Here is a 27669-nt window from a genome sequence, read left to right as displayed (position 1 = left end):
AATTAGATTTGAACAGATGGCCCCCTCAACAAGATATGGCCTCAAGATTAGGTAAAAATTCAGGCGCCACTTCAATGCCCTCTGTTTGGATTGTGTTTAAATGGCGCACGTTGACCCAGCCATTGGGATTTTCACTGTTCTACAATTGACAATCCATTTTTTTTAAACACGCCGCAGCAAAAAAATCTTAAATGTGTATTTTTTAAGTATTTGTGTTTCGTGCGTATTTGCGGGGGGTTAAAGGAAGAGGTACAGATCACGTGAACGCGCCAGCCAGGAAGTGGCCTATGCGCGCACTCATTTCAGGTTTGGCCGGGCAGCAGTGTATTTTCTTCCAAACAAAGTAGGATTTACGCCGCAGAGGCCGGATGACACCAAACTGACACCAGACGGAGCCCCTTTTCAAATGCTGTTTTTTTGTTTAATTCTTTGACATAACTACTTTGAAGTTACCAAAAATGGGTCCCGGATAAATGAAAGAACATTCCAGAAACACCGTGGACTACGGGGTTTCGAGTGCGGGCAGGAGCGCAGCGGCCCGCGGCCGTGAAGGAGCTTAGCAGCTCGTGTGTGTGGAAGGAACAACATTGAGTTCTCGCCAAATTGAAGCCCCGTAAGTCTCCTGTTTTTATGTAAAAATCGATTTTTCATTTTAATCACAGACGGGCATCGGGTGTCACGTGATGTCATGTTGTATTGGTTGTGTAAATAGGTAGCCGTGTCAATCCTTTCGTGTCAGCTAGCCTTAGCTTGATGTGGCTAATGACATTAGCTTCTCGAAGACTGTAGGAGCGTTTGATTACACGACTTGTCCTGCCGGAAGACACAGAGTAGAGATTGTGCCAGTGATTGTACTGAGAAGTGAGTTTAAAATACCATTTGCCGTTATGCAGTAAGTTAAAAATGTGAGTGGTTAATTCTAAAATAAAACCTAGACCGCTAACTTGGATACTGTAACGTTAACGTTAACCGTTGAACCCTAATGTACCATCCCAGGATTGCATTGTCCCAAACACCCCAACAAGGACAGGCATTTGGATGCTTTCGTAAAACGTTTATGTTATAAAATGAAGTCTTGTTGCTTATCCAAGTAAATGGGATTGACAAGAATAACTGTCGGTAATATCACGTGAGATTAACGTGAAATAATGGGACATATCGACGGGCACATGACCGCCGCAAACACCTGTGTCTTAAACTAAACGAACCTCTGCAGTCGGCCGGCTAATATACCAGTCACCAAGCTAACAACTCTGGGGACAAGAAGATGTTTTGGGCTTGATAGCTATCTTAATGCCCACCACCCATGTTTTTAGTAAATGTATTGTACTGACCGCCGAATAAAATGGCTGATTTAGCTGTTGTCCTTTGTTTGTCATTTGAATGTCCAAGCTAGCAAATTGCTGTTGCTATGCTAAGGAAACGAGGCACGGCTCAGTGTCGGTCTAGTTCTGCACGTTATGTGCAGTCATATGCCTCCCTTTGTAAGACATCATGTCCTTTTCTTGTTCAGCTTTGTTGTACTTACTTAAAGTAAGCTCCTTATTACTTTTTAAACAGTAAACCTCTGTCCCTCTCTTGTGTGTATTTGTTGGCATTGTCTTGATCATCTGAGTTGTTTATCTTAACGCTCTTGTTAGATTTATAATGATAATTAAGATAACGCCAAACAAACATAAAGATGACAGTCTTGATTATTAAATGTCTATCTGCCCTCCACCCCAGGTCCCCTCCCCTTAGCAGCCTTCCTGATTCTGTTCTGGGAGAGTTCAGACCAGTATCATCGCCAAGATAGCCGGGCCAGGCAGAAAGAGGCACACCTCAGATCCAGACCCCAGCAGCGGTAGTGATTCTGGCGACGGGCAGCCTGTCAGTGCCAAGTGCCTGAAGATGGCCAGCAGTGGTGGTAACGAGACAGTGGGCCGTCGTGGTGGGGCTCAGCAGAGAGGAGGCAGTGGTCGGGACAACAGCTCAGACCTATCCTCTAGCACCAGTAAGAAGAAGCAGAAGGACAGGGCCAACCAGGAGAGCAGAGAAGCAAAGAGGGCAGCAGCAGCTGCAGACGGAGTGATTGCAGAGGTCAAGAAGGGTAAGAAGGACCAAATAAGTTGTGCAACCCACAGAATATTTGTTATTGATTAATTTGAAAATTATTTGTCAGGTTAAACTGTCATTTTAAAAAATGAAAATGGATTAAAACATTATAAATCCACTGCCGACATTATAAATCCACTGCCGTTTAGATACTTTGATATATTATGAAATAGATATACATTATGCCAATATGGGAGTGCATTTTAGCATTATATTGTAGTTTACACACCTGTTTTACAATTTTTAGTACACCTGTAAAAGCAGGTAAGAATCCAAGGTGTCCGATCACTTTGGATAAAACATTTTCTAAAACAAAGGTATGTTTACATTCATTGTTTCTTACCAAGGCATAAGCATATTGTTGAAGTCTACATACAACAAACATGCTGATTTCTTATAATATATTTAGTTGTTATTGCCGTTGTCTTCTTCCTCCCTGCCTTTGTTGGTCAATTGCTACACTTCTTTGTATGTTGCAGCTGCCAATTGTCACTCGGTCTGCCTGCCTGCCTGTCCTGAAGGCAGGATGCTTTCTTTGCTGTGTGCATGTGTCCTTGTTTGCAAGCATGATACAGAGTGGTCAAAAATATACACTGGATGACCAGTAGAAGTGCTTTGGGGCAGTATTTTATTTTTTACAAGTGGGTCATTTTTTTTATTGTTTGCAACATGCATATCCTGCTGTGCTCCAAGAAACGTTGCAATGTGCCAACAGAGATGAGGAAGAGGATGGATGCTAGCTAGCATACATGGATGTAAACAATGCATGGTTGTTTAAAAATGGCATGTCTCTTGTCGTATGTGATCGTAATCTCGATATCTTAGGCTTTTGGGCTAAGCCATTTTTAAGAAATCATTTTAGATTATAGGATAAAACAACTTTCTGATGACTTGTTGTTGCCCTACATTGAAATATAATGTGTGGACAATAGGTAGGTCACATAAACTTGCTGCTGTATAAAGGCTTGGCCTATAATTTGGAATCATTGTCTGGCAAATGCATTTACATGGAGATCAGTTATGGGTGTATTATGGCTGCACAGTGCCGAGCCAACTATACATTTTCATGTCATTCATTAACACGTTTATGATACGTTTATTTTAGATATTGATGCAGCAGTTCCTGCATCTGTTGATCTGTTGAACAATCTTTTACAGAAGACATACTCATGTCAGGGGCACTGACAGCTCAGTTGGTAGAGTGGGCGTCCCATGTGCTGAGGCTCTCCAGCGGACCCGGGTTCGACTCCCGTCCTGGGTCCCTTTGCTGCGTGTCATGTCACATGACATGCTAAGTAGTTTCTCTTGTCTATACATGTACTTTTTTTTAATTTCACAGTTGTGTGACTATCATTTTTTCATTATGGTTGCAATTGATGCTGCTGCGTGAAGGCTTTTTGAAATGAACTCAACACATTGTGCATACTCTCCTGTGTCATTTAATGTGGGTCGTGTGCATCTCATCAAATGTATTTTTCTTTGTTTTCATCTCACTCTCATGTGTGGATGCAGATAATGGCTTTCTTTATACGTTTTCGTGCCTTTCGGTGTGCGTTGTAGTGGGGGAGAGGCCATTTTTACACCCCCCGTAAACATTTGACAATAAAAACATTTTCTCTTTAGTGATAAAACCCTGCTTTGTGTTCAGGATAAATCTTAAGTTGACAACATAGATTTAAACATAGAACTAAAGATCGACTTGCCTGGCCATTGATGTGTTATTTTGGTTGTTAAAATATACAGCATAATCCTTAAAAACACTTGTAAATAAGGTTTGTGGTTTCCCCTAGCTTTTGGTATGTATCCTTGTATTTACTCTGAAACGCACTGTGTTCTGCTTGCTAATCCCTGTAGGTGTCCAAATGGAGGGAAAAAAACCAAAAAACATAATTCCATGTCCTTTTAGTGCTGCACAGCGATCATTGCAATATTTTGATCACATTGTACTTAGAGATGCACCGATCAGGATTTTTGGGGCCGATCACCGAAAGCAGTAAATACCAATCCCGATAGTGCCGATCACCGATCACAGCGTCAAATCCATAAATTCTTCTATATTGTTGTCTTGTGTAACTTTCATATATTTAATTAATGATTCTTCTTACACAACATTGACATTGTATTAAGTATAAAAATTAGGAGATGAGAAAGTATCATGAATTGACCACCGTTTTATTGCAGGCTGAGGCAATGTGCAGTATTTCACACTCTAGAGACTCTCTTAGAGACAACTTGGACTCAGCTTACATAGAGTAACTGTAGCTTACTAGTGGGAATGCATGCAGTCAGGGTGGGAATTTCTTCATTTTAGGGGCAAGTCCATTTGGCCTTCACTTTTTTTTTCAGGGGCACCAAGGCCACATGACAGGGCACAAAGGCCACTGAGTAAAATATGTTGATTTACCTTTCAGACTGATACCATAACATCCTAATTTATGATAAGACATGGATTGTGTATTAAAACATTTTTTAATACCAAAATCAAGTTAAAGTTACATTAGAAAGTACTTTTTGTTAAGTATAGGGTTAGGGTGAGGTGATTTTTGTGACACCACACTGAATATTAGTGTTATTGAATATTTCTCCCAATAGAAATTTCCCAAAATGATGGCAAAAAAAAATTGTAGAATAACCAGCAGGAGACCACTGATGCGTGGAGTGATTTTGGCGACACTACACTCTGAATAATAGTTAAGTTACTAAATTTTTTGTAGTTTCTCTTTTCGGTGTTGCACTTTGTAGACGGTCCCTGCGCCCTTGTCTCAGACGGCTGAGCATAGAGACCAGAGTTTATGTCCAGACGCTCGTTTTGATGAAAATACGGTTGTAGCTCGTTGTCTATCGTAGTACGGTAGGAAAGAGCCGTCATTTGTGTTTTAACAAGGTTACATTTATGAGTTATTGATCCGGGAAGTTCGAATCTGTGAATATATTACAGCTTGCTGTGCTGTAAGTTTCGTTCTTCTGTTTTGAGACGCTGCTGCTGTATGAGAGGCTTTCACGTGAGATCAACGTGATGATGAGACTCCACCTGCGCGAACCGCGGACTCACTGAAGTTACTATGAGTGACTACTGTGCACTCAGGTGGCTGTAATTCAGGGCAAGCTTGGTACGCTGACCGGGCCAGGGGCACAGAGGCCACTGTGGCCGTACGATGAGTTTTTTTTTACAGGTCATCAAGGCCAAAGTGCAGGGCAACAGTGGCCATGAAATTCCCTCCCTGCATGCAGTTAATGCACTGTCTTTATAGTTAAACATCATCTGATCGGCCTGATGTGATCCATTTTTAGAACTCCGATCAAAACCGATAGGGGCATTATCGGCCGATTGCGATCGGTTGCTGATCGATCGGTGCATCTCTAATTGTACATGACTAAAAACACCCTTAACTGTAATTGAGTCGCTTCATGTGATGGATGTGCCTGGCACTGGCACTAGAAATGCTGATACAGGGACTATCACATTACCTATAAGCCCTTGACCAGAGAGTCTGATGAGTCACGACACCATGCAAATTTAAAGTTGGTAGGGACACAAGTCTTCCAAAAAAATACAAAGAAAGTGTTTGGTTATAGTAGATGATCAGAGATGTGAATACCTAGTTTTGTTTAACCCTTACATACCAAGTTACGTACCTGGTTTTACACATTTCTTCAAGTTGAATTGGTCAGAAATGGGGCAAAATTTGAAGTAAAAAAATGTATTAATGTTAAAGTTGTGGTGGTATCTGTTTTTTACCTTCATGTACCTGGTTAAATTTGTTCTAATAGAATTAGACCAGAGGCTTAGGTAAACATTTTAATAATAGATCTTATGTTGATGACAGCATGGATACCTGATACTGGGACAAGGCATCCCTTTGGCTCGATTGGTTGTTTGTTGTCTGTGTTGCCTTGCTGAATATTACCAGAAGGCATGCACGCCCTAATACGAGGTTACTTCTGGCTTGTAATGCGGTGAATACGATACATGAGAAGACTTGGCTGCGGTTTGTTTTTTAATGCAGACCTACCCAATCATTATATATGTCTTTTGGATAGAAAATTAGATTGGTCTACTGTTTAATGTAGACATAATTGGGTGCATTATCTGTCCATTTTTGGATAATGCTATTATATTAAGGGATTGACTGATACGTTTTTCACAGTAATCAAGGATACTGATAATCCATATTTGGAACCAATATATATTTGCTGTAAAAATGTTAAACAATGTTGTCAAAAATGTTGAATAACTATTGATGGAATGTACCTTTTTAAAGTACTTAAGATATTTGAGTATTTCTGTTTACTTCTACTTCATACTCCTACTACACTAGTTATTTTGCAGTCTCATGTTGTGCACTGTTGATAGGCTATTACTTGTGAAATGTAACCAATAAGATTGTAGAAGTGCTGTGGATGTGAGATCGAGTGAGACCAGTGGTCACTGCAGATAGAGAAAGGATGCTGCATCAGAGCCTTGGTGTTGCATTTTTAAATACATTTATTCTGTTGGCAATCAGACACACACAAAAATGATACTAATAATTGATAATATATAACTAGACTAAATTAGTACTTTATTGTACTTTATTTTTATTGATATGCAGTTTCAGAAATGATCCCCTCCATTAATATTTTTTACCTCAGTGTGCAGATGGAAAGTCCACAGTATTAGAATGACAGTTTTCATTGCCCTTTCTGTGCCATAATTCTTTCATAAATACTGTAAATCTACATGTGTAACCATGAGGACTAACATATTTAATTTGCACTAACAATGTGTTTAGATCATGAACGTTGGTGTCCCAGTCATGAGAGTGCACTGTGGTGTTGCTCTCTTAGAAATGCAACTGCCACCAGCTGGAAGGGTTCGGGTGTTGCTTGTGACCTTTTCTAGAGCGATTGAGTGAGAGAGAAAGGTGAGATAGTGAAGAAGTGGCGGTGAGAAAGTTGAGGCTCTGTAGTTAGTAGTTGAAGACTGAAGCGTGTCCATGACTCCTTCGCTGGCAGGGAATGTAGTTTTCGTACTGCCCGGATGACATTTTATTTTCAACCACTGCTCTGACTTTGAGGTCACCATGAAAAATGGTACAAGTTTGTTTTGGATATGGATATTTTTTGTTAAAGTTTATGCTTTCGATTCTACCTTGAAAAGCATGTTCATAGCTTGGTAGCATGTTTTGTGGAGTAAGTTGAACGTTTGCTTTGATGCAGTTGTTAATGTAACTTAACTTAATGTACAGTTTGTGTGGCGCAGATAATTTTAGATGTCCCATCTGTGATTGCTGAGTTCACTGTACTGAACGCATGAGTCTCTGCCTCAGTGCTTTGGACTGACCCGCTTGGGCATGTGAGTGCTGTGGCATGCCCAGTGTGAATTTGTGAGCAGGTGCATTTCAGGGTGTGCGTCTATGTTCTCTCAGGGTAGTAGAGAGACGGTGTGTTCACCGCTGTTCTTACTGAAAGTTTAATTGGAACTCTGAAGTTTCCCAGCAGAACACTGATCAATGTTATTCACTTGACCTGTCAGTGGTTTTAATACTGTGACTGATCAGTGTATTCTCAAAATCATGATATGAAGGGAAAGTGCCGTCTGTCAAGTTCTTCCATGTGACCTTCCCTTCCTTTTGTGTTTTACAGATGTGTTTGTGGACTGGAAGCAGAATGTCAATGAAGTTACTGTGAGACTGCGCTGTGGAGAGGGTGTGCAGAGGATAGAGGATATCAACACTACCTTCACTGATACACACTGCCATGTGTGCTTCCCAGGTAAGTCATAAAAACGCATGCAACATTAATAGAAACTACTACCGTTGAGTGTAAATTGATAGAACCTGATTGAATGATATAAACTAAAAACAACAGGCATGGTTGTGCGGTTGGGTTTAGGCCGCATTGAACTTGTACCAGTTTTAATTGTTTGTATTTTAGCTATGTGTTTTAATTTAAACATACTGTATGCCTTAACATCTTTGACCCATGTATTTGGTCTTTTGCTGCTGTCTCACTTTATCCTGAGTTGATGCATTGAAAACCTGTATGCATACTTGCATTTCTCAGATGGACGGGAGTGGAGCTGCCAGTTGCAGGAGGAAATCGAGGCCTCATGTAGCAGAGTCCAGTACAAAGAGAAGGGAGGTTTGCTGCACCTCATCATGCAGAAGAAGATTCCCTTTCACATCTGGCCTTCACTTAAGGTGAGTTACATAGGATAACGAAGAGAGATGTTTTCTGTTTGTCCTTGCAGGACTGCATTTGTCTCTTGTTTGTATTTGCAATGATAGTTAATGTTAATGAAAGTTAATGAAAATGTCTCATTAATTATCGGCGGCACCGAAGACGAATTCACATGGTAAACAGGGTCTTCAACTGCTTTTGATTAAATGATAAAAAAGTTTTTTCTTCTGTGTACTCTGCTTCAGTCAAACAAGAAGGAGAAGGAGGCAGTTCCCACAGAGACCAAAAATGACAAGGAGCTGGAGATGAAGCCTGTTGCCTTGGGTTCATCAGACAAACCCAAACCGTCCCCCTCGCAGCCAAAACTCCAGCCCCAGCCGCCCTCCTCACCTGCACACAGCGAGTTTCGGCGGAGCGGTAGCAAAGCTGAGCGGTCTGTCAAGCGCTGCATGAAAAACAAAACGGTGTGCGACAAGGCCACCACAGACTCTGTAGGGGTGAAAGGTGGAGCTGGAGATGGCTCAGCCACCATCAGCAAACCAGTTGTAGTCACAAAAGGTGAGCAGCAGCCTCAGGAACCCAGTGCCAAGCGCACCATTGTACGGCCGCCCAAGACCACCAAGGAGGCCGCATCCCCGGTCGACAGGGACACACATGCTGTTAAGTCTACAGTAGCCAATGGTAAAGCTCCTCACACACATCTGCCCGCTGGTCGGAGCCCCCAAACACAATGCAGAGATGGAGACAACAAAGCAGAGAGACTTGGCAGTGGACAGGAACAGAAAGCAGATGCTACCAGCCATACCAACAAAACTCAGGTGAAAACTGGTGTGAAAGATAATCTGTTGTTTATCTGAACACACTTGCTTACTTTCATTTGGAATGTTAAAATGTTCTTTTTTTATTTGTTTTGTATTAACAGTATGATTAAGCTTAAAGGGATAGTTTGGGTTCTTTGAAGTGGGGTCATATAAAGTACATATCTATAGTCGGTCTGTTCCCTACCGTAATCACCGATCAGCGCAGCCTCAGTTTGGAGAAGCAGAGAGCCGCTCCAGCCCAGACGCTCAGCTTTGTACTGCAGTGAACAGAGTCCAGATGCAAAGCGAATTTTAAGCACCTAAAACAAGGCCCATCTTAAAAAATCTATATCAGTGTACGTTATATAGAGAAAATTCACACCGCTTTACATTGCCGTCAGACTGCCCTTTCTTTTGGCACTGCATTTTCGGAACTGTAGAACCTCTGTATCCCTACACATTAGCTTAACACATTAACAGGCTTTTATGATCTTGTTGGTCTGAGAAGCCACATATTAATTTATGATGAACAAATCACAATTGGATAATGTCCTCATATCATTCAGCACTATGATTTATGACATTACATCCCAAAACACCGCCTGGCCTGTGTGGGCTCTGCTTTTTTTAAGTTTCGAAGAGCTTGGAAGAGACTTGTCTTTTTATTAAACTTCAATCAAAACACCGATTTTATCACAGCTTCGCAAATAAACTCTGTACCTGTTGGTTGTCACCAGTCTTGCAGTTTGTTCGCACAATAGCGTGAGGGGACTTCACAGCATCTAGTGTTGAAACTCAGCTATGCTGAAGCTTTGTTCAGAATTACTGATCCTGTATTGTGCATGGCCTCTGTCGGAACTAGAATAAAGCTGTTTGGGAGTTGTAGAAACCATGCCAAATGTGAAGAATCCATTGCTCACTTGGTTTCCAGGCTACAAGGCTCTAGAGAATAAAAATTCTTGTCTTTCCGGATTCAGGTGGCAGAGAAACGAAGCCAGTCATCAGACAGGTCCGGAGCAACAGCACATGGCAGTGATGGCCAACCAGCAGCTCCCATCAGCACCAGTGACCGCCTAAAACCAGTCCCCTTGAACAACGAGGTCGACTTGGCTTCTCCAGAAACATCTGCAGATAGAACTGACTCAGAGCCAGAGAAAAAGCCTGTTGAGCAGGAATCAGAGCAGGATACTCTGATTTGCCAGCAGCTTGGGTCAAAAGAAGCAGGTTCAGTACCAGCTGTTGGAGCGGCTGCCAAATGTGGCCCGTCACCCAGTCTAGCCCTGAGGCAGGGCTGCTGTGAAGGAGAGGAGAAGAGGGACCAGTCGAAGGAGGAGCCTGCTCTGGAATTAAAGCAACAAGAAGGTTAGTAAAGAAGGTGTTGGTATTGAATTATCATGCACATGTTTATGTTAACATTGGCATTGTTTGATTGTAAACTGACTGCTTTCCATTGGATTAACACATACATTGACACAAAATCTATGTCTATAAAATTTGGGTAGCTAGATGAAGATATAAGTTGGATAAAAGTTTGGTTCTTCAGCACTATTTTTCAGCAGTTAATTTTGATTTATTTGTTGGTTGTTAATATGTGTAATAACTTCCTGCAGCCCCAGAGCCGATGATTAACCTGCAATTTGTGAAGAATGATTCGTACGAAAAGGGCACGGACCTGATGGTGGTTAATGTTTACATGAAGGGGATCTGCAGGGACACAGCAAGGGTCCTGTTCAGGGAACAGGACTTCACCCTCATCTTCCAGACGAGGTAGTGAACATGAACATGCTACCGATAAAGGATGGTTATGGTATTTTAGCTTACTTTCAGCAAACTTTAAACAACAACTAGTGAATAATCTGTCTGTTCTCCTTTTACAGTGATACTACCTTTCTGCGGCTTCATTCAGACTGTGGGCCGAACACAGTCTTCAAGTGGCAAGTCAAACTCAGGTAACAAGTCATGTTTTTTTCAAATTTTTAAAAGTAATCTTTAAATGGCCAGTTGCAGATAGCAGACATTGCATATTTCCCTGTGCAGTTGCATGTCTGAACAGTTGCACTGAAATTAAGTGGAAACTGACAATTTATAAACTTTCTGAATTTCTAAGAAACATGGTAATTTATTTCTTTTGTTCATGGTTTTCTTGTGGCTCCTTGTTTTTATTCTGTCAGCTAGCATTAGCTTGTGGTAGCATTACCATGACTACTGCTAGCAGCCTGGCTAGTGTCCAAAGCAAAAAAATAAGTGAGATTTGTCTCAATTTGAGCAGGCAGGTTATGTTACTTACTGAAAGAAGGAAAGAATGCCGGTTTTGAACCCTCTCAATACCCGCTAGTAAGGAGTAACATGCTTTGATGGGGAAACAGACTTTGACACAACACGAGTGCCTGTCTGTTCACGTTTTTTTTCCATCGGTTTCTATCACTCTTCTTTACCTTCCTTGCCTCCTTCATCTAGGATTCTTTCATACTTCAGCATTGTAGAGTTTCCATAGTTATACTGTTTGTTAGACTGTATATACCTGGGGATAGTGACCGAAGGCTACAGTGGAAAACTAATCCTCCTCCTGTTTTGGTTGCACAATAGCTGAAGCACTTAACCTTGTGCTGTTAATCAAGCTTTAATTTTTCCAGGAAAAATCCAGCCGAGTGGCAGACAAATTAGTGTAGTGAAAGCGATGCATACAGAGAACCAATTTAAATGCTTATGGTGTCATTTTTCTACATCCATTACACCGTGCAAGCAGTATTAACTTCATAATAATAAGTTTAAGCAAAAATGTTGTCTTTTTCCACTTTAAAACTAGCCAGCATCTAGTATCAGCAACAAATTATGGAGGACTTATTGAACCCTCATTAGCCATGAATATACAAACTATGTCAAAGCATTAGAGCTTCGTATCTCTTAACTTCCTTAAATACTTTACTTCTATTTCTTTTTGAAATAATTGGCCCACATGTGGTTAGTGTGGAAGGCATAAAGCAGCTCTTAATATCTGAGGGTTCTTACCATTTGAGGAACGTCGAGGTAGTTCACAGTCTGTGTCATAATTTAATTATTTAAAGTATCTTTTATTCATTTGTTTAATAATTATGTTGAAATTATGAAAATTAACCCCAGTCTTTAGTAAGTGAACCTCTAGTTACAGATTGGCGTTGAGCTGTAGTCTCAGGTCAATCTGACATGTCTACAAATCTCTGTCCCGTGCCACAGGAACCTGATTCAGCCTGAGCAGTGCAGCTACTCCTTCACCCCCTCCAGACTGGACATCACGCTGAAGAAGAGGCACAGCCAGCGCTGGGGGGGTCTGGAAGCTCCTGCAACACAAGGTCTACATCTATGCAGTGTTAACACTATAGATATAGGTTTTCATGTTGAATGAATGCTAACATGATATACTCACAAACATGAATATGAAAACATGTTATTTATACATGCTATTTAAACTGTGTCTTTTAACAATAAATTTAGTGTGTGCTTAGTTAAGAAACCATGGAATGATCTGTGAATTCCAAATTACTTCCAGTAATTTTCATGGAACTTTCCTATGAAGACGTATGCGATTTGTTTCTAATTACTGGGTCTAATTACAGGTGGTAAAAACAGGTCAGCTGAACAAGAACAAACTCAAAATATTCTCAGGTTTATAGTAATAACTGAATACTGAATGAATTATTCTTGGGTTTGAAGGGAGCAGTTCTTTCAAGGAATTTCCTTTTTCCCCATGTTTAGTACAAAATGACACTCACCTGACATACAGACTTCCTAGGAAATAATCTGGAAATGACAGACCTGGAGAATAAACATTAACCAAATTCCGGGTCAGCCCAGCAAAATATGGCAATTAACTGATTGTTGAAATGGCAGAAACCTTGTTGTTTGTCAGCTGTTTTGTATTCACTAAAGAATGTGTAAATTAATCAAACCTTTATGAAAAGATGCCAGATTTTGTGTGTGTTTTTTTAAGTATGTCCTGAAAAGGCTTTAAAAGCTATATGATATATGCCATAGTTATAAACTATTCATGTTCAGCACCAGTCAGCCTTGTGCTGAACTTAATTCACTAACCACAAGCGGCATTCTCCTCTGTTTAAGGTGCAGTGGGGGGCGCCAAAGTGGCTGTGCCCTCCAGCCCTGCATGCATGGAAAAGAGCCAGCCGGGCAGCAGCCAGCACAGCCTGCCAGCCAAGGAAGAGCCTCCAAGGGTTGGAGAGGAGAAACCCAAGGCCCCTAAGGCCTCATCCAGAGTGGAGGATGGCGGTCTGGAAACTGTGGCTCCTCGTACTGTCTCTGAGCATGTTCCCATCACCAAGACTGAGCCCACTGTTACCACGGTTAGTAGAAATATAAAATTATCAAAAGTGAATTGATAAGGCAAGTGACAGTTCTGTTTCTGTACCCTAGCTGGTTTGGCAACATATTGTTATCAGTCTAAAAATAAAGAGGTGAAAACAGAAGCAGTATTAACAATTTAAAAACCTGATGTTTGAATAGTAGAATTGCAGTGTAGTCCAGTAGCTGGAAGACAGAAGTGAAGATGACAGTCGAACTGAAGTTGTAGAATCTTTGTCCAAATCTTTCCTGTCTCAGCCTAAACCTACCTGCATGGTGCAGCCTATGACCCATGCAACTCCTGCCAGCAACGAGCGCCATGAAGAAGAGGAGGAGAAAAAGGTGTGCCTACCTGGTTTTACAGGATTGGTCAACCTGGGCAACACCTGCTTCATGAACAGTGTCATCCAATCCCTGTCCAACACCAGAGAACTCAGGGATTACTTCCATGGTAAAGTAACATGCCGGTGTGATAAACTGCTCTCTATTACAGCGAAGACTTGTAATGTAGCTAAGAGGTAGAACAGGGTGTGTTTTATTAGTGCTTGGGTATATGGTTAACTTATAATGCTGTCACAGTAATTACTGCCAAAATTACCTCTAGTTGTGTTGGCTGCCTCTGCTTGCTAACATGGAAATGCAAGTGGTGCCAAGTAGCCCACAGGGGTAAATTTAATGAGGGCTCCACTTATTAAAATTCCACCAGTTTTCTCTGCATACGCCAGATGTACCGTCCTTCAAGCATTTAAAAACTTGAAATAGTTGTTGCAAAATCTAGGCCACCTAGCTCTTTGGACATGATCTACTCAGCCAAAGGGTGGTTAAACAATTAAGTTTGTAGGGATGATTAGCTGATTAAACTGTGACTTAAGTACTGACCTTCACTCTGTGGTTGATGTCTATCTCGTTATCTTAACTTGTATTTTCTGTTCCCCTGCAGATCGAGCATTTGAGGCAGAAATTAACTGTAATAATCCACTTGGAACAGGAGGCAGACTGGCCATTGGTTTTGCTGTGCTGCTCAGGGCCCTTTGGAAAGGAACACATCATGCCTTCCAGCCCTCTAAACTCAAGGTATAAGAGCATCACACAACATGAAAAACATAGCAAAGAGAATACGATCAGTGTTTTCATTTCCTCCTTTCCCTCCATTCTGTTATGTGTTTGTGACGGATTAGGCAATCGTGGCCAGTAAAGCCAGTCAGTTTACAGGTTATGCCCAGCATGATGCCCAAGAGTTCATGGCTTTCTTACTGGACGGGCTTCACGAGGACTTGAATCGCATCCAGAATAAACCGTACACAGAGACGGTCGACTCTGACGGACGGCTGGATGAGGTGGGTGTTTTTTACCTATGCGATATCCAGAGATGGTCTAGGTTTAAACTCTCTGGCAGGAAATGCTTTGCAGAAATGTATTTTGGTGATATTTCATTTTCATTCCTCCTACAGTCTACTCAAGCCTAGACCTGATGATATTGTTTTGTCTGTCTGTGCAGGTGGTGGCGGAGGAGGCATGGCAGAGACACAAGATGAGAAATGACTCCTTTATAGTGGACCTCTTCCAAGGCCAGTTTAAATCAAAGCTTGTGTGCCCTACATGCTCCAAGGTAACAGACACTAACTTTCCACAAAATATTTGGCTTCCTTTAAAATAAATACTTAAGAAATGTGCCTTGTTACAGTGATCAATAACCTACTTTCATGTTCTTGTGACTTCTGTCTTCTTCCTCAGGTGTCTATTACCTTTGACCCCTTCCTCTACCTGCCTGTGCCCTTGCCCCAGAAACAAAAGGTGCTCTCAGTTTTCTACTATGCTAAGGAACCTCATAAAAAACCCATCAAGGTGAGTCTAAACAGTTACATTACTCGCAGTGTCGGTTAACAAAGAACTGCAGAGATGTGGCTCACAGAGATGTGAAATGTAAAGATGCTTTTCATCTGTTTCACCCTCTAAAATACTTGTCATGTTTATGTGTGTCAGTTTCTGGTGAGTGTGAGCAAGGAGAACTCCAGCACTGCTGAAGTCCTCGAGTCCATCTCCAGGAATGTCAGGGTCAAACCAGAGAACCTCAGACTGGCAGAGGTTAGATACATAAAATATTTCAGATTTTATACTCTTGACAGAAATGTCTATTTAGTCAGAACTAGAGAAGCTAAACTGGAACACTTTAAGGACACTGTTTCTCTCCCTCTCTCTCTCCCTCTCCCTCCCTCCCTCCCTCAGGTGGCAAAGAACCGCTTTCAGCGCATGTTCCTGTCGTCCCATTCCCTGGACACAGTGTCCTCCTCTGACATGTTGTTCTGCTTTGAGGTGCTTTCCAAAGACATTGCCAAAGAGAGAGTGGTTTTGCTCAGAGTGCAGCAGGTAATAAAACCCTGAATCATTCATTACTACAGAATGATAAATAAAATGTTGTTTACTGTTATGGACTGGGTGTTCCTTATTCATTGTTGTGCCCTACAGAGACTGCAGGTCCCCAATATCCCCATCTCCAAGTGTGCTGCCTGCCTGAAGCCTCCAGTGTCTGAAGAAGACAAGCTGAAGCGATGCACCCGCTGCTATCGCGTCGGCTACTGCAATCAGTGAGTTCCACCAAAAGAATTGGCATCAAGATTGTTAGAAACACATTTGTTAGGCTTTCAGATGCACATTGATTCATCTTTCATTTTCTTGTGGAATTAGCTGAATTAACTTTCAATGAACATGGTTACTCCTTCCCAGAGTGTGTCAGAGGACTCACTGGCCCAATCACAAGGGTCTGTGTCGACCCAACACAGAAAACGTGGGCCTGCCCTTCCTGGTCAGCGTGCCCGAGTCTCGACTCTCCTATGCCCGCCTCACCCAGCTGTTGGAGGGTTACTCCAGGTATGCAGTGTAACTTCCTGTCCTTGGTGCTCATCATCATGCTAGGACAGTTGAGTTAAATATTTTGTGTGACGCATCTATATACAGCTGCTTTCAGACCCAAAACTTATTATGTAAGTGTGATTGCAATTTAACATGCTGCTCTTATATCTAAATAGACTTTTCAGTCGACAGCTGACATGTCTCTAGTACCCTTTTCACACCAGACAAAAAACCTGCTTACACCTACTAACATTTGTCATCATCAAATGACTGCAGTAGCCACGGGTGCTGACGGAGTTTGAAAGATAGACTGATGTAGAAGATATTGAAATGTATACACTGTTGTCAGTGGCTTCCATGTCACTACGTGATTCTTAACAGCTACATCACCGATATGATGCATGTTCAGCTCTTAACAGAATTGAGAGAGAATCGAGATGTCTTATTCCTTAGCCTTTCATCATCAGCTCTGGAAAAATGTCTCTCATTCAAAATTTCTCTGTCAATCTGATCTGCTTCTTTTTCAAAAAAACTTGAATCAATTAATCATTTTTAATTGTTCAGTCTATCCCACCACTTCGTGGTGCTAAGTGAGGTCCACATCACATTAGTGAACTGTCATTATCTGGCTGGTATCCAAAGTATAAAAAGAAAAGTGTATTAGTTATACATATTTTTAGGCCCTGTGTTAGTTTCTAAACACTTCAGGACACAAAAACTTTTTTGGAAAGAAAAGATAAAGCACTAACACAAATCTTTTAATACCTGTTTTTAACTGTTCTTTACAATATTGAGAAACTGCTAGTTGCTTATTTGTCCACCCTCCACTCAGTAGGGCAAATCTTTATTCAACCATCATTGCGAAACTTGGTGCTTCTTGGTAGCTGGATGACAAATAATTAGAGAAAATATATTGTTTTTCACATCTACTAGTTTATTGAGGAGAAATTAATAAGTATGTGTTCTCCCAGACCCGCCCATCCCTGTAAGGAGTCAGCCATTTATATAAACTGTTAATATTATCTCCACGATATCTTTGTCTGCACAGGTTCTCTGTCAATGTGTTCCAGCCTCCTTTCCAGTCAGGCAGGACATCCCCTGAAACACCCCAGTGTCGAGGGGACCTCCCCTCAATGCCAGCAGGATCTCCTGACAGTCTTGGGCCCAGGAATGAAGCTATGGGTGATAGCAGTGCTGAAGGAGCAGGCAATCTGGAGCTAGAGAGCCCCTCTCATCTGCCTGAGTCCCAGGCAGAGTGTGCTCAGGCCTCGGCCCTCCAATCTGGGGAGTCAGACTCCCTCTCCTCCCCCCAGACCTCCCTCCCTACCACGCGAACTACCGATTCTGGATTCTCGGAGCCTATCTCTTCTGCGTCCTGTTGCTCTCTGGACCCTCACGCTGAAAAAGAGACATCCTGTGAGAAGGCAGTGCGACCAGAAGGTAAAAACTTTTGATCGATAGATGCTTTTGTATTCCTGTCACTGTTCTTCTTAGTGTCTACAGCCTTTTAGAACTCTTTTTCTCATTTTGTAGCTGCAGTAACAGGCTATCAGCATCCAAGTGAGTCGGCATCAGGTCATGCCAGTCAGTTCTACATCGCTGTACTGGACTCTAACAACAAGGAACAGAGGCTGGATGAGAGAGGTTTGACCACAATTACCTTTAGTACTGATATTTGGTCAGATTCCCAGTCATCCTGTTTCTATATTGGATGGATTTTAAAAAATTGCATGTTAATCTTTAAGAAGAAAGAAAGTCTAACATACCAGCTTTTTTTTTCTCCACTTCCCCCTCAAACCCTGCAGAGGACGCACTGGCTGACCTCCCAGAGGATGCAACCCTGGAGCTGGTGTGGAAAAACAATGAGCGTCTGAAGGAGTACGTCCTGGTGAGCTCCAAGGAGCTCGAGTATGAAGAGGACCCTGGCTCCCTGAGCGAGACAGCCAGAGCAGGACACTTCACCCTGGAGCAGTGCCTCAACCTCTTCACAAAGCCAGAGGTGCTGGCACCAGAGGAGGCATGGTAGGTACAGAATTGAACAGATAAAAAATGAATGGAATGGAGATGGGCTCATACACAGTCGAAAGTAGGCTCAGGCTGCCTGAGCATTACCGTACGTTCAGACCAAAGGCGCATAAAGAGGAAAATGATCCCGGAAGTCATTCACTTTCTATTGGAAGCCAGGCGGAGAAGGAGGGAAAAGTGGAATAGTCGGATGAGGAGGAGAAAAAAAAGAAAAAATTTGACCCTGTTCGAGTATAGGGATTAGGGCTTAGATCGGGCCCACAAAATCAACCAGACCCGAACCAAGCCCGTGCATGTTGTGTCCGAGCCTGGCCCGGCCCGACACATTGACTGTAATTATGAGCCTGTTAGACCACGCAGCGACACAAACACAAACAACATGGAGGGAGGAGAGAGATGCGCTTTTTGTAGCTGGAAATACAGTCATTATTTTGAGTTATTTAAAAAAAAAAAAAAACACACACACAAATGCTTGATCAAGGGCCCGGCCCGAGGATAGTGGAGGGTAATACCGACCCGACCCGTCAGGGCCCGGCCCGGGCAGAGAATCGTTGGTTTGCCTGGTGAGCTTTTAATTGTGTAGTATGTTTGTAACAAAGGAGAGAAATTATTGCATACTGGCGTTGCAACGTGGCATGCTAGCACGCTATTTAATGACTTCATCAAGTAACTTTCCATCAAGTAACTTTCCGTGATCAACAATGTCAGTAAATGGATGGGCTGTGCTACAGCAGTAGTTGCGTGGTGGTGTTTAACGAGAGTGGTGTGCGGGCCCTTTAAATTTAGAAGCAAAAACGAACAGGGTGACAAAAACGACTTAGGTGGAGTGGACAAGGCAGACAAGGCGTATTTCCCTCTTTGTGGGATTTCAGTCTGAACGCACACTTAAGTTTAGTAGAGTAATGTGTAGATAGTTACAGTCCATCACTGGTTATTCTCAACTTTAACACCAAAATTCTTACTTTTACTGCAAATATATATCTCTTGTAGTTATAAGTTATCGGTCTCCTTGACTTCTAATAATTGGTGAGCCGGCTTGAAAAAAACATTGGTTGCCCCCTACTGAGCATACAAACAAACACATAAACCAACTTACTGAGCCATATTCCATGATGACCTTGAATCCTGGTTAAAACAAGTCAGGGCGCCTCAGGTTTTGTGTTACATCAGGTACTTGTACCCCAATATACTTGCTTTGAAGTCTCGTAATGCAGGCCATTTGCCAGGGACTATAGAATAATGGTCTTTATACATCGTCTGTTTTTTTTTTTAAGGTACTGTCCAAAGTGCCAGCAGCACCGAGAGGCCTCTAAACAACTGCTACTGTGGCGTCTGCCCAACGTTTTGATCATCCAGCTGAAACGCTTCTCCTTCAGGAGTTTCATCTGGAGGGATAAAATCAATGACATGGTGGACTTTCCTGTCAGGTAAATGCACAGTAAAAAGCAGACCTCCACCACTTATGCTTCTGCACACACCACTTATCTTTACTCACTTTAATTTAAAAAGATGTTATGTTTTTCACATGCAACACAAGTTTTTGATGATGAAGCCCCTTTGAGTACTCTGTGTTCCCATTTCCATAGCTAAGCCTCTAATATAATGTTGTGTTGTAGGAATCTGGATCTCAGTAAGTTCTGCATCGGCCAGAAGGATGAGATGCAACAACCACCCATCTACGACCTGTATGCAGTCATCAATCACTATGGAGGAATGATTGGAGGCCACTACACGGCCTATGCTCGCCTGCCAAGTGACAAGAACAGTCAGCGCAGTGACGTTGGTGAGTGTGCAGTCACTGAGCTTTATTACAATCCAGGGTTTCCCCCAGAAAACTTGCTCAGCCTTGTGGTAGGTTTGAAGGGCGGCTTGCATTAAATCAATGTTAAAAGTTAATTTGTGGGCAATTTCGTGCTTTAGGAGCCAGTAAAGGCATTTAAAACCACCAATTATTGCTTCATGCCCCATATTAATCACTGGCTCAAATGCTGCAGTGATCGACAAGCCTTACAACATCAAAACAGTGCAAGCTAACTATTGGATATTTCATGATAGATATTTCATTATAATCAGTGACATATATTTACATTTAAAACAATGTGGCATTCTGTTTGCTGCCATATTGATGCTGGTACGATGGTGGAGAGACCCAACATGAGCGTTTAGCACATCTTACCTATAAGTAGTGCAAGGAGCTTCAATAAAAGCTCTGGTCGAGGATCCTGGTTTGGTGGGTTGGCACCTGTTTTGAAACTTTTGTGGGTCTTTATGAAATAAGCTGCAACACTGGCCGAAGGGATCTGCTACGTTTTATGTCATTTTATAACAGCTACCGCCATAGCTTATCTAACGCTGAATTACGACTAAACCACTGTGAAATTAGCGCGCTTATATTGTTAATATTTTCACGTCTCACTATAATTGGTCAGGTAAAGCCACCCGATGTTTCCCATCGCAGAGTTTTTTTAAATGTTTTCTTTGTGACATCCAATTATGTTCAATCACAATTAGCCAAGTATGCGTGTAGTGACAGTAGCAGTTGTTTGTGGGGTGTGGAGTGTTAGGCGATGAAAAAGACACCTGACCTCAGACCCGCTATGTGTTCACGTGTAACCATAAGATGTCACCATTGTGCTTTCAACTTTGTTACTGATGTATACAAACCTATTTTGAATACATAAATAAATGATGCTTAGCCTGGCAGTGGGAAATTTAAGCCTGGCGGGCTTACAATACACTGGGGGAAACCCTGCAATCGTTTATAACTGGCAGTAGCTCTCACTAGTGTTCAATTTTTCTGTGGTTCTTGTCTGTCGCTCTGTTGCCAACCTCTCTTTTCTTACTCCTCCTCCTCCACAGGATGGCGTCTCTTTGACGACAGCACCGTGACAATGGTGGAGGAGAGTCAAGTGGTGACGCGCTACGCCTATGTCTTGTTCTACAGACGACGAAACTCCCCCGTGGAGAGGCCGCCGCGCTTCCTCAGGCCTGTAGGAGCAGAGTCGCCCACTTCTGCAGGAGCTACTGCCAGCCAGGTGAGGGCGCCACAACAATAAGAGGCAGGGGGGAAAAGGCTTTTCACATTGAATGTTTTTATCCAAGGTTAAGATATCTCTTAGCTAACTTATATTTTCCACACTCTATTAGATGAGGTTCTTTCAAGATATCTTTCATATTTCACACCTTGCTGACTTGTAATACACACAATGTCTGCTGATTCCAATCCAGTTTATCAGGCCGATAAAATCAACAATAAGTCCTTGAATTGCTAGTGTAAAGTGTTGTAGTTTAGGCCATAGTTAAATGGACGTTGTATAAATGGATGAGCTTGGGGTGCTTTGGAAAAATTCCAAAACAAAATAGGTGCATGTGTTTGCAGATGCATCCCATTGTCACATGTGTTTTATTATACATGATATAGAAACAGATTGTACCTGATATTTCTCCAGGCATTGTGAATTGTAATGTATCGGCTAATGATGAGTATTTAGAGGCTCTCATTTGAGATGTCTGTGTATTAAGTGTCTCAGAGTACATATCCCCTTTCAAGTAGTTTTGACCAGAGCTTGTGCTGCAGGATGCTTAACAACTCCAGCTCAGTTCATAATGGAAAGATCCACCACTGAGATACTTGTGAAGCTCAGCTGTCAGGCAGCATTATCATCTTGTGACATTTACTTTATGAAGCTTCTAGGGCTGTCGCTTTTTCAAAAAATCAAGCTCGAACAAATTTGAAATGACACGCAATTTATTCGAATTAATTCGAATCCCCCCATCAACACCGCACAACATTATTGTCATTATCTGAGTTGCGTTGCTCTGGCACCTCCGCTCGTCTGTGGTGCCTCGGTCTCCGCTGCCTCACGTGGGTGGCAAGCTAGCAGGAGAGTCCGCACATTACTTTTCCATCTATGGTGTAGAACCCGAAATACTTCCATACACTACTTCTCAGATGCTTTGGTGTGGTTATTGTCCGCTCAGTACGGCTTTGCTCGCTAGTGTCCTCCATTTTCGTAGCAAACAACTTAACATTACTAGCTGAATTGATAGGTCAAGGGTCAATAGGGCGTGCAATAGGTCAAGCTGATTTAGAGCGCCCTCTACTGGATCACAAGGCGAACTACTTCTACTTCTGTTGCACTTATAGACTGTACATTTTGATTTCGAACAGGTCATTACATTCGAATACGAACTTTTCCCTCCACTTTCGAACAAATTTTCTAATTTCAAATAAAAAGTGACAGCCCTAGAAGCTTCAGTACAGTATCAGTACATTGATACAATGTAAAGATCTGTGTTTAATTAATGAGACTGACAGAGAGAGGGCTGTCAGTGCTCCTCTGGAATTCACAAGGCGTTAAAGTGATAGTTTGGGTGTTTTGATGTGCAGCTGTATGAGGTACTTATCCTAGTCAGTGTATCACCTGCTGTAGACCTTCAGCTCTCCCTCTTTGTGGGGCAACGGCATGTAGCATAGAGGGGGAACCGGGTCAGGTGCATTTAAGCAGATGTATTTTTCTTAGGTGGCTAAAATACATCTTGCTGTAACGTTGGTAACATTTAGCAGTACAATGCTCTGCTTCCCTGTTGGTGCTACATGCTGCTTCTCCACACAGACAGTCATGTACTGCAGGTGATACACAGACAAGGGACAAGTACCTCATACAACCCCAAATAATAAGTTCAATTGGGAAAAATGACAGAATAAGATGTTTTTGTTCTACTCTTGATGTCCCCACTTCCTGCCTCTCTGAAGATGCACTTTGTTGTCTGTATTCAGATGAGATCTTGGTCTGTGGTTTCTATCACATAGGTTGGCAGGTGCAACATTGCAATGCTGATGATGACATGAGACTGTGTGTGATCTTATGGGATGAATGGTTGTCCTGTTAGACCAACAAGAAAAAAAACGATTTCACTACTTTTATTCCGTTATTTTAAAGGCATATTCATTTGTGTTAATATACATTTTTATATCAGTTTTGTAGTGAATATTGAAGCCAAAGTCAGCCTTAACCATATGCTATAACTGTTTACCTCTTTGTTCTGTGCAATGTTGGTAACTGTTGTAGACAGAATGGGTAAAGGCATGGGGTTTGGCAGGAGAGGGCTTGAGGAAACCGTTGAAGATGTTCTTTTGTTTTACTCAACTGTGTGTTGATTTTGAAATCATGGAAACTTCCTCCACACTGAACCATCTAATTTCTGAGAGACAAGCCTCTCATATTTCCCATTGTTTTAAATAACTTACAACAGAGAAGGCATGTTATTTACTATTAACAAATCTCCATAATCACCATGATTGATGTGAAACTGTCAGGCAGACCCGCTAAATGTTACCAGTTGTAATCTTAGCATTTGTTAGACCATGCCTTTTCCCAGAAGCTGACACAGGTTTCCGCCAATCGCAGGCCTCTCTAATATGGCGGGAACTAGAGGAAGAAGAGGAGGGGTTCGATGAAGGTGAACTGTTCCGATCATCGCTGTGGAGGGGACAAACGTCGAGGAACAGAAGTGAGGAAGACGAAGACAGAAGTGAAGGGTCGGTGCGACGGCGCCGCAGGCGGAGGATGTCGGACTATCCGGACGATGACTGTGTGCGATATTTTGTTCTGGGCACACTTGCAGCCCTGTTTGCTCTGTTTATCAACTTGATCTACCCTCTCCTGTACAAAGTGGACTTTAGAAGTGGCTAGAGGGGCACGTACTTTGGCCGCAGCCTTTAGAAATGAGAAAATATGTCAGTCAAACAAGGAGAGGTTAATGGGAAAAATTAAATCACTACACTTGAGAAGGAACCATCACCCATTGGTCCTCGGCTTGTAAAATGGTTCACCATCCTACCCAACACTTGAAGGGTACAACTTTTCATGGCTCAGCCCTTTAAAACAATTTTGGCACTATATCAGAGGTTATATGACACTGAGGTTAAATCATTAATAAACTGTGTATTTAAAGCTCCTGTACAGTGCTACCATCAGCATACAGCTCCAGTATATTAAGTGTAAACTATTCACTACACTGCCTCTATGCATTGTATGGACTCTTGCTTCCAATGAATGAAAACACATTTGCAGTTTTTAGTGTCGCATTTGTTAAAAGTAGTTCTCAGATGATAGGCTCCGACAGCCTTAATGTACTTCTGGAGTCCATAGTCAAGCATGGACGTTCATTCTTGATCTTTATAGAGGAAAAAAAAATAACCATGAGTTGTTTAAGCTAATAAGTGAGCCTTTAAATTAAGATTTCTTTCGTGGCATAGTTGTACAATTATGTAGCTAATGCTTTTAAAAAGACAATTATGATAGAATAATTCAAGTACAAAGAGAAAACTGCAGATGAAACCATGTCGAAGGCCTTTTGTTTATATTGCACTACACTCTTAAGAGTATACGATTGCAAATTCCAGCAGTGAAAATGCAAATGGATGAATGGAGCTTGTGTGAGAAGCGGCACTTCAGCAGTGACTCATTTTAAATGCTACATCATGACACAAAGAGTCGCATCTGTTTTGTGTGACCAATTGCTTATGACGTTTTAATGTAAAATTGATTTATGGGCCTTACAATTGCTGTTTGTGTCAAAATGTACTGTAGTTCACTGTCATTTTATAATTTCCATAATTTTTGAATGTTTGTTTTCTGTTGAAATGTTTTTCTTTTTAAGCCATAGCCAGGTGAGGGTGTTAAATTCTCAGGATTAAATGTAGTAAACAATGATCCAGTGGTGAAATCGTACAAAATGAGATAACAGCCGCATTGAGACAAGACTGCATTTATTGACCATGCAGTCTCGTCACAGCCAGGTTAAACTAGAAATTTGCAGTCATTAAGGCAGTACCGTCCACTTCTGAATGTAATGTTTTTCAATGTGTTAAACTGTTTTGAGTGGAATAGTGGATTATATACAGTCCTGGACTACTAAAACATTTAACTGATGATGAATTTAATCAATGTCCTAATTTGTCTTTAAAAATGCTTCTTTTTTAATCACACATAGGAACTCTTATTTGAAATCCCTGAATTTTTTTTTTATCAAATTATCATCAGTTAAAATATTTGAATACGTAGATCATGTGTTTCCTCTGCTGCTGCAGTGATTGAGTGTGTACGTGGGACTCAGGGAAATTCCAGAGCTGTTCTGGTATCAAGGCGGTGTACAGTGACCTGCGTTTGCCTTAAATGCTCGACATAGCTCAGAGCAGACCGTGTATACTTGACTTGGACATATGCAAGACTGAAGTCTGACAAGTTTTTATAGCTCATCAGTCACTACTATGTTGTACCCATCATAAAAGGCAGCAGTGGAATCGGCAGCAGCTCTTTTTAAACTACAAATGCTAATGTGCTGTTAGAAGGGGCACTCCACCAATTTTCCATATCTGAGTGCGTTTACGGGTACTGAGGAGTGGACTTTGTTGGACTACTGTATATGTGAAAGAAGTAGCCTAAAGCCTTTTGATGTCTTCAGAGGAGCTGCTTAGTTGTGGCTTAGTTGCATTGTGGGTGATGCAGGTGCCACGTTTTGGACTAAAAAAGGTCATCTCTGCTGTATCAGTTTTGATCATTTGCTTATGCAATGCTAAGCCAGTGGACTGCTTTTCAAAATCTGGTGCCTACTTAACCCGCAATGCAGCAGCCATGGACATTACTTAAGGCAATTTATCAGATTACAAAACAGCTTCCTCTGGACCCACAAAAGGCTTTGTACGACCTTTTTTTCCCAAAAACCTGTAAACACACTTTGGTGTGTACAACTGATGGAGTTCCCCTTCAAGCTGATTTGATGTAAATTAATCTGACTGAAAGATATAACTATGTATGTGTGTGTACTATAAACTTATAGAGAATAATCTTGTATTTTGTAATTAACTGATCTAAGGTCTCTGTACTAGTACTGTATTTAAAAGAAAAATCATAACCTATTTAAATTTATCTGCAATAATGTATCTAGATATCTCAACCTCAATGCTGCTCTCTAATATATAAAACCTTGTACTCCTTTTGGAAATAAAATCTCCATCTGTTTATAGTCCTTATGTATATTATTTACAAGTCATGTTACAACTTTGCCATTTTCTCCAAACAGATAAAATCTCCCCGAATACTAAACCAGCATGATTTATTGTCAACACTGGTTTATTTTACAGGCCTCTAGCCAGTCACTATTTGGGACAGACCTGGATCCTGAAGGACCACCTACGCTGACCCCAGAGGTTCCCTCTGACCTCTTCGCCCACTCTGGGGAGTGCGCGGCACCATCCTACAGCAACATGGAGGAGGTGGACTAGTCGTGGTGAGGACTGAAGGGAGTCCAGATCAGAGCGGCTGATCCACGAAGGTCCCGAGTAAAGGCTGCCCCTCAGCTGAAGACACATCAGTGCTCATTAGTTACATAACTCTTAATCTGGTGTCAATACAACCACCAGATTGGGCTCCGAGGACTCTACTGCACTCACTTGTTGAAGACCTTCAGATGTAGATGTGTACCCAGTACTGACTAGACACACATCATTGAATATACTCACATTACTATACTCACCTATTGATAAACCCTTAACGAACTGTAATAATATTCATCCAGTGCATATAGTCTCACACAAGCGAAAACACGTCTGTGACCTCTGAGCTCCTGTTGGCAGCTCATGATAAACTGCTGCTACAGGAGTTCAAACTCAACCACCTGACAGATCAGTGTGGTGCTTGCCAGGCCTCCACGCACCAACGCACCTTGTGGTCCGGTTTGGGTTATAAACCTGACCACTAACCTTGACCTGACCTGTTAATCCATGGCTGAAGCTGCGGTCGATTATTAGGCTAAATTTGGGGAGTGAAGATTGTTGTAATGTGTGTAAATCCTTTTATCTTTCTGTTGTTTTTTGACGTATTACGTTTGATTTGTTTGTGGCAGGCAATTCTGTCACATGGATTGGAATTGTAGCAATTGATGTAAAGTAAAACACGCGAGACGGGTGCTGACCTGCTACTTTTTGTTTATATCGAGGGACACATGCTTTTTCTGTCTTTTGTCGCTTTATAAACTTCATTTACTTCTGTTGCTGTAGTGTATGTTATTATTTCTCTTTTTTTTTTTTTGTACTTATTTAGATATTCGATCCTGTGGATGCAATTGTCAAAAGGCTTCAGTATAAACTGAAATGTGCATGACTGCATGCTCATACAGGCTGTAACCCCGGACTGTGTGAAATACCCCCCTCCCCTGAAACTTTGCTACATTTCATTATTTCAGTTTTGCGTGAGTTGTCCAGTCTCAACCCTCCCCTCCTTTGTAATGGAGCGCGTATATAAAGTGGGGATCATTAAGAATACTGCTGTGGATACATATAAATGGTTAATATAAATTAAATAAAACAATTTTGGGAACTGCTGACATTAGTGTTTTTTCT

The 27669-nt window shown here is 41.7% G+C and overlaps 1 protein-coding gene across 6 annotated transcripts; it reads left to right on the top strand.

Annotated features, from left to right (window-relative positions):
• Positions 1-281: 281 nt before the first annotated feature.
• On the top strand, positions 282-27653 carry usp19 (ubiquitin specific peptidase 19). 6 transcript variants are annotated; one of them, XM_030422456.1, is made up of 26 exons: positions 282-613; positions 1726-2089; positions 7720-7848; positions 8140-8276; positions 8502-9074; positions 10034-10418; positions 10667-10823; positions 10934-11005; positions 12270-12385; positions 13158-13390; positions 13647-13839; positions 14329-14462; positions 14567-14725; positions 14887-14997; positions 15123-15233; positions 15372-15473; positions 15615-15755; positions 15855-15973; positions 16113-16256; positions 17287-17678; positions 17772-17882; positions 18044-18260; positions 19538-19690; positions 19880-20046; positions 21123-21298; positions 26413-27653. In XM_030422456.1, the coding sequence occupies exons 2-26, from the start codon at positions 1891-1893 to the stop codon at positions 26551-26553; spliced, it is 4572 nt and encodes a 1523-aa protein (XP_030278316.1). In that variant the 5' UTR covers positions 282-613; positions 1726-1890; the 3' UTR covers positions 26554-27653. The 6 variants fall into 6 exon arrangements, with proteins under 6 accessions (XP_030278316.1, XP_030278315.1, XP_030278314.1 ...); XM_030422455.1 differs by having other exon boundaries at positions 13152-13390; XM_030422454.1 differs by lacking the exon at positions 26413-27653 and adding an exon at positions 23675-26297.
• The last annotated feature ends 16 nt before the right edge of the window (positions 27654-27669 follow it).

The sequence above is a fragment of the Sparus aurata genome, chromosome 7 (assembly GCF_900880675.1).
Source record: "Sparus aurata chromosome 7, fSpaAur1.1, whole genome shotgun sequence".
Lineage (NCBI taxonomy): Eukaryota > Metazoa > Chordata > Actinopteri > Spariformes > Sparidae > Sparus > Sparus aurata.
Note: the sequence above shows the minus strand (reverse complement) of the source record. Positions and strands in the feature narration are given on the sequence as shown.

Bases quoted from the DNA above. Each gene is read 5' to 3' on its own strand.
- usp19 (XM_030422452.1), top strand. From the start codon at position 1,891: ATGGCCAGCAGTGGTGGTAACGAGACAGTGGGCCGTCGTGGTGGGGCT. The intron at 15,474-15,614 runs GTTAGATACATA...TCCCTCCCTCAG, and splicing joins AGAACCTCAGACTGGCAGAG to GTGGCAAAGAACCGCTTTCA. The intron at 15,974-16,112 runs GTGAGTTCCACC...ACTCCTTCCCAG, and splicing joins CGCGTCGGCTACTGCAATCA to AGTGTGTCAGAGGACTCACT.